The following is a 6,772-nucleotide window of genomic DNA, read 5'->3' as shown; positions in this document are numbered from 1 at the left end:
ACCGATCCTACAGAGACTCCTCTCGCGCCCTGCACAAGCTCAGCCTCCTCTTTCCTGCATCTCAACCCCTCCCAGATTCTCTAGTCCCTCTCTACTTACCCTGGGGTGCACCCCGACTCCCTTCCCAGTTCGCCTTCAGGCAGCCAGCACCTCGGCCTGGGCGACGATACTGACCTCGCTTCTCAGTGTCTTCACTCCGACAGCTGAGCTTTGCAGATGAGGTGTCGTTACAAAATCACTCTTACCATCTCAGCTGGACACCCAACCCGGCTGGCATCAGAGCTCTCTGTAATGGGCGACTGTCTCCTGCCTTCTCCTCTCTCCTCTAACTGCTCAGCCCAGCCTAGACTGCCGAAGATAACCTCGCATGACACTCCAGAGAGAACCCAGAGACCAGGAGACCACGCCTGCCTTCCTCTTTGCTCCCTTCCCTGTAACACCTTTTAAGGAGTTGCCTCTTTTACCTATTTTCATTTTAACCCCAGTCGTTCCTTTTTCTCAACTTTTTAATATATATATATTTTTTATTGATTTCAGAAAGAGAGAGACAGGAACATCAATGATGAGAGAGAATCATTGATCAGCTGCCTCCTGCACGCCCCACACTGGGGATTGAGCCCACAACCCGGGCATTTGTCCTGACTGGGAATCAAACCGTGACCTCTTGGTTCATAGGTCCATGCTCAATCACTGAGCCATGCCAGCTGGGAATCAACTTTTAAATTAAAAAAACATGTCCAACAATCTTAGAGGATTACAAAGAATACCATTAATAAGCACCCGCCCACACTCAGTTTTAACAAATGCTAGCATCTTACCCTATTTGTTTGTAGTTGTAAAACACAGACACATGGTATGCTTGTGCTTTTTAGGTTACATCCGAGTTACAATGCACACATCCCTGCAGTGCTGCTGTGTCTGCTCAGCATCACCCTGGAGTTTTATCCGTGTTACAGGAGGCACCACCGTCTTACCCACCCACAGGCGAACGTATCACAAGCCACGCACCCTCCCTCCTGATGGTGGGTGGGCTTCCCTTCCAATGGATTGCCCTTCAACAATGCTACAGTGAACAGGTGTGAGAATTTTTCTCGGGTAAACCTGTAAGAGTGGAACGTGGAGTTCGGGGAGTGCAGTCTCACTGGATGCTGACGAATCACTCCCTTCTGGCTGTACCAATGGTCAGCCAGCCAGCAGTGCGGTTCCTGCTTCTTCACACCTTGGCCCAGCTTCACCGTGATTAGATCTGAGGGCTGGCTCGTCTGAGGGTGTGAGTGGCCTCCCATTGTTGTTCTCATTGGCATTTTTGGATTACCAGTGAAACGAGCACCTTTTCATTTTTACTAGCCACTTAGGTTTCTTTTCTGTGAGCTGCTTGCTCATATCCTGTGATTGCTTTTCTACTGAGGAAGTTGTCTTTTTTTCATTGATTTGTAGGAGTTCTTTATATTGCAGATGCTAATTCTTTATTGGTTCCTATTCTCTTTAAAAATATAAACTATTTCCAGTCTGCAGACAGCACTCAGGCACCAACCATCTGCATTAGAAAACGTTGCTTCTTCACTTCATCTCGCTCAGATTTTCAGAGTGGACATCCAGATACAAGTGGGGTCTCCTGGTGCCTCTCCCTTCTCACTCTCCCCAAAGCTACTGTTTGTTCTCTCTCAATGTTCAATTTCAGTTATTTACATACTTTTTCTTTAATAGTCACTATGTTCTACCAGCAAAGATCTAGGAAAAGTTTCTCATTTGACAATTATGACTTAGGTTAAAATTCACAATTTAACAATCTTTTTGAAGTAACCATAGTTACAAAGTTCTGATCTACTCATTAATACTATTTACCCCAAAATCATAAAAACCAATTCTAACATGGGAAACGTATTCTGTAAATGTATCAGCAAGACAATGCTGCCCTATCCGCTTTGGCTCAGTGGATAGAGTGTCAGCCTGCAGACTGAAGGGTCCCAGGTTCGATTCTGGGCAAGGGCACATGCCCAGGTTGCAGGCTCGATTCCCAGAGGAGGGCATGCACGAGGCAGCCAATCAACGATTCTCTCTCATCATTGATGTTTCTATCTCTCTCTCCCTCTTCCTTCCTCTCTGAAATCAATAAAATATATTTTTAAAAAAGACAATGCTGAGATGACAGCAAAGCTAATTTTGAAAAACTCAGACGAAAAATGCACACAAGCTAATGAAAATCTAGTCACAGGTCTCTCCACTAACGTGGGGAGAAAATACCTCGTCTTTTAGGGCTAAAAAACCGTTTGAGAGACTTCAGCCCAATGTCCTTGTTTCTACAGATGATAAAACTCGGCTCCAAAAAAATTCAGAGATTTGCCTAAGGTTACACAGCTGGGCAGAGTGAAAAACAAGAACACCCTTCCCTCCTTGCTCCCAGCCCGACTCTCCTCCTCCTCCTTCCGGGAAATGCCTCTGCAGGAGCTTGTGTGCTGGCTGATAACGCGATGTTCTTACACATTTAGATTCTCCGTGATATTAGCACCGACATTCTCATGGTTCAGACCGAGGAGCTGCTGAGCTAGATGGAAGGGCGCACCTATTTCTAGCTTTGCAGAGATTAAACAAAGTAACTTACTTGGCACGTGAGGGTCCCGTGGGAGCTCTAGAATTATGACGAAGACTTAACATATTTTCATGCCATCCTACAACTGAAGGAAAAGGAACAAAATAGATGGACTTAATCTAGCAAGTAAAAAAAAATTATAAATTTGACTATAGATCAAAACATACAACATATTCAAATAAACTGCAATTCTAACATGTTTAATATGTATACATCCAAGCACATGAAATATATACAGGTAACACTTCCACACAAGAGGAAGCAGGCTTAATTCCCAATTACAGAGCCATTAAAAAGAACTCCTAATTTTAAACTATGCACCTCATTGAATTTGTGCCTTGTTCAGAATAAAAGCCTATTTTCAAGTTACCAGCAGAAAATAAGTACTGTGGCCAATTAATTGTTTTGAACATGTCTTGCAGTCTTTGTTCTTTTAAACTTTGCACATATCCTCATCTGATCTCTTTTTCTTTTTTTAATCCTCACCCAAAGATATTTTTCCATTGATTTTTAGAGAGAGTGGAAGAGAGGGAAAGACAGAGGGACATCTGTTTCTCTCACATTGATTGGTTGCCTCCTGCACATGCCCTGACCAGGGTCTGGGCCAGGGAGGAGCCTGCAACGGAGGTAAGTGCCCTTGACCAGAATTGAACACGGGATCCTTCAGTCCACAGGCCAACGCTCTTTTTTTTTCTTTTTTCTTAAATAACATATTTTGCTCAAGAGCTTTTATTTTTTTTATTTATTTTTATTGATTTCAGAGCGGAAGGGAGACAGAGAGATAGAAACATCAATGATGAGAGAGAATCATTGCTTAAAAAAAATTTTTATTGATTTTTAGAGATAGAGGAATGAAAGGAAGAGAGATAGAAACATCAATGATGAGAGAGAAACATCAATCACCTGCCTCCTGCACACCCCCTACTGGAGATCGAGCCCCAAACCCGGGCATGTGCCCTGACTGGGAATCGAACCAGCGACCTCTTGGTGCATGGGTCAAAGCTCAACCACTGAGCCACACCGGCCAGGCCTCATCTCATCTTTTAAACTCACATTCTTACCTTTCCCATTGCAAGGAAGGTTTGAAAGAACTTCAGATAAGGCTGCTAACCCTGGAACTGAATGAGCAGAGAAAGCCAGACAGCGTTCCTGTCCTCCCTGCGGGAAGTCCTGAACAGTGTGGTAAAAATCTCCAAATAAGGGACATTACTATCCCCAAATATAGAAACATGCTTAAAAGCCAATTAGAAATATGGAATCATTTGCCACTGGGACAATTTGACTCTATTCCTACCTAATTAAGCAAATCAGATCATGAATATAGTCCCCAAGACAGGTCTTTAAGAAAGTAGATGACCACAAATAGGTGGGAATGCTGTTTTTGGGGGGAGCATAAAAATATTCAGAGAACTAGACTGCTTCTTAAAATTCTTTTCAATGTTCTAATATCATTTGGATGTTACCTATCCTGTGAAAATACGTAATGTTTGGGGAAATGCGCACCTCTTAGGACCAACCACCGATATTTTCTAATCGTTTAAATATCTTCAGCTACCTCGGCCAGGGTGGCATAGTGGTTGAGTGTCAACATATGAATCAGGAGGTCACGGTTCGATTCCCAGTCAGGGCCACATGCCCAGGATGTGGGATCGATCCCTGGTAGGGGGCATGTAGGAGGCAGCCAATCCATGATTCTCTCTCCTTTTGATGTTTCTCTCTCTCTCTCTCTCTCTCTCTCTCCCCATCTTTCTTCCTCTCTGAAATCATTATATTTAAAAAAGTTTAAAAATCTTTGGCTAATATCAAATGTACTTCTATGTCAGAAAGATTAGGATAAGATCTAATCTCAAAATGCTTTCAAATCCTCAAGGAAAACTTTCTTTTCATCACTTTCAAATAGACACTTATTTAAGTGCTAAGAAAACAATTAGAAGTGTTTGATTAGTAAGACAATGCATTTACCTTTTCAAATCAGAAATCTGAGTCTGTGCATCAAGCAATTTGTTCTCGGTTGTATTTAATGTATCCTATGAAAATAAGAGAAAAGTTCAGAAAACTGAAGTTAAGCATTCAAATGTAGTCCTTTTATTTAAAAATGCAAAAATACAAAACTAACCTAAGGCTACACCAGAGAGCTACAAAGAAAATCAAGCAGATACTCAGCACATATGGCCTCCACCAAGCCACAGACAGAACTCCCGGGAGAGGATGGGTGAGTGGACGCTGGCTCACAGACAGCTGTGGGGCCGGGAGGGCCGTGTGCCCTGCTTGACTGGAAACGGTCCAGTGTTACATGGACACATTTTAACCACAAACCTGACTAAAGCCTCAGTAAATGGCAAAAAAATCCCTGTGGTGATGACGTTTTCAAAGTACGGCCTGGCCCCTGACCCCCAGAATTCCTGGTGGCCGGACTGGGCAGGCCTTTTCACTAACCTTGAATAATCTCAAGCTGCATTTTACGCAGCAGAAATACTGGGGTCCCCGTACAGCATCGTTATGGGTTTCCCTGCATGCAAATGGTAGTTTCCCAACAGAGCTTTAATCAAGAGTTCAAACATAAGTTCAACCCCACAAAAAGCCAATGCTTTGAGAAACAAAACTTTATATTTAAATAGTATTAATTATTTGCATCTGCATGGTATCTTAACACTTCTAAAAATTTCATCTCACCTCAAATGCAACACCCATTCAATAAATATTTGTTAAATTAACAAATCCACCAGACTCTGAGTTACAGGGTAGATATCTAAAAGCAAGCCTACTGACCCAGAGAGGGTAAGTCAGTGCCAACAGCTACAGGGAACAGGGCAGGGGAGCAGGGGGGAGGGCAGGGCCCTTGGCTTCCAGTCCAGTGCCCTGCCTCCACCGCAGCCCAGAACATGAGCAATGAACCGCTATTACCTTCACTCTTTCGTGTTCTTTTCCCAGGGACTCATACTCTCCTAAAAGCTGCAGGAAAAACAAAGAATTGCACCAGAAAATTAAACATAATATCCACCAAAGGATATGCTATAACAGTGGCTCCCAATGTGGAACACACGCCCCACAGGGCAGCAATTTGATTTTTAAGGGGCAATTTAATTTTTAAGGGGGACAATTCGAGAATGAGTTATTAACAGTGATTTTTTTTGCATTTCTTATGATTCCAGGGGCCTCATATAGAGTGTGTGTGTGTGTGTGTGTGTGTGTATATACATATACATATACATATACATATATACACATACATACTAGTAAAAGGCTAAGCAACCATCCGACCGGTAGCTTTGACGTGCAATGACCACCAGGGGGCAGACACTCAACACAGGAGCTGCTGAACTGCGGTGCCTTGGCAGTGGTGGTTCTCAGGTGATGCACCCCGGGACCAGAGAGGAGGGAGCCTGATTCCGGGGTGCGACACCCGAGAACCGCTCCCTTGCAATCCGGGACCCCTGGGAGGATGTCAGAGAGCTGGATTTGGCCCAATCTCCGCAGGCCAGGCCAAGGGACCCCATCTGCCGGAGAGAACCCCACTCACTATGCAGACACCCTTCGAGCTGCAGCACTGCCCAGGGAGGGACTGTGGGAGGTTGGCTCTAGGGCACATCTCTCCCAGTCCCACCCTGCCAGCCACCTTCTAATTAATTTCCTTTCAATGTGCACAAATCCATGCACCGGGGCACTAGTAAATATATATTGTGACATATTTATGCATTTCAGTTCTTTATTATGTTTTGAAACTTTATTTGCTATTTTTTCATAGCACTTCATATTATTGTTGAAACAAAACTGTTTTTATCAATTTCAGAGAGAGGAAGGGAGAGGGAGAGAGACAGAAACTTCAATGATGAGAGAATCATTGATCAGCTGCCTCCTACATGCCCCATCCTGGGGATCGAGCCCACAACCCAGCCATGTGCCCTTGACCAGAATCAAACCCAGGCCCCTTTAGTCTGCAGGCCGGCACTCTATCCACTGAGCCAAACCAGCCAGGGCCATATTATTATTGTCTTAACAATTTCTTAGTGATTTTTTCCTCAATACTTCAACTGTCCTTTCGTTCTTTTATTTCTCTCTTTCATGGAAGCTTGTTTAGACCGAGTTAATGGCCTTTTAGGCTTCCTCCACGTGACTGGGAGTTCACTTTTTGAATAGTAAGAATTACATGTCACAAGGGAGCACCAGGATTTTAGAGATGCT

At 43.7% G+C, this 6,772-nt stretch overlaps 1 protein-coding gene across 1 annotated transcript in view; it reads right to left on the bottom strand.

The window, feature by feature from the left end:
* The window catches only part of MPHOSPH9 (M-phase phosphoprotein 9), a 39,045-nt gene that overhangs the window by 10,031 nt on the left and 22,242 nt on the right, over positions 1 to 6,772 (bottom strand). Inside the window, exons 14-16 of the mRNA XM_015567255.1 lie at positions 5,495 to 5,542; positions 4,551 to 4,617; positions 2,603 to 2,675 (exon numbers count right to left, since the gene is read on the bottom strand). Of these exons, the coding sequence (XP_015422741.1) occupies positions 2,603 to 2,675; positions 4,551 to 4,617; positions 5,495 to 5,542 (188 nt within the window). The remainder of the gene's footprint in view (positions 1 to 2,602; positions 2,676 to 4,550; positions 4,618 to 5,494; positions 5,543 to 6,772) is intronic.

Source organism: Myotis davidii, unplaced genomic scaffold (genome assembly GCF_000327345.1).
Source record: "Myotis davidii unplaced genomic scaffold, ASM32734v1 scaffold223, whole genome shotgun sequence".
Lineage (NCBI taxonomy): Eukaryota > Metazoa > Chordata > Mammalia > Chiroptera > Vespertilionidae > Myotis > Myotis davidii.
The sequence above is the reverse complement of the archived record's forward strand: the minus strand, read 5'-3'. Positions and strand labels throughout refer to the sequence as shown.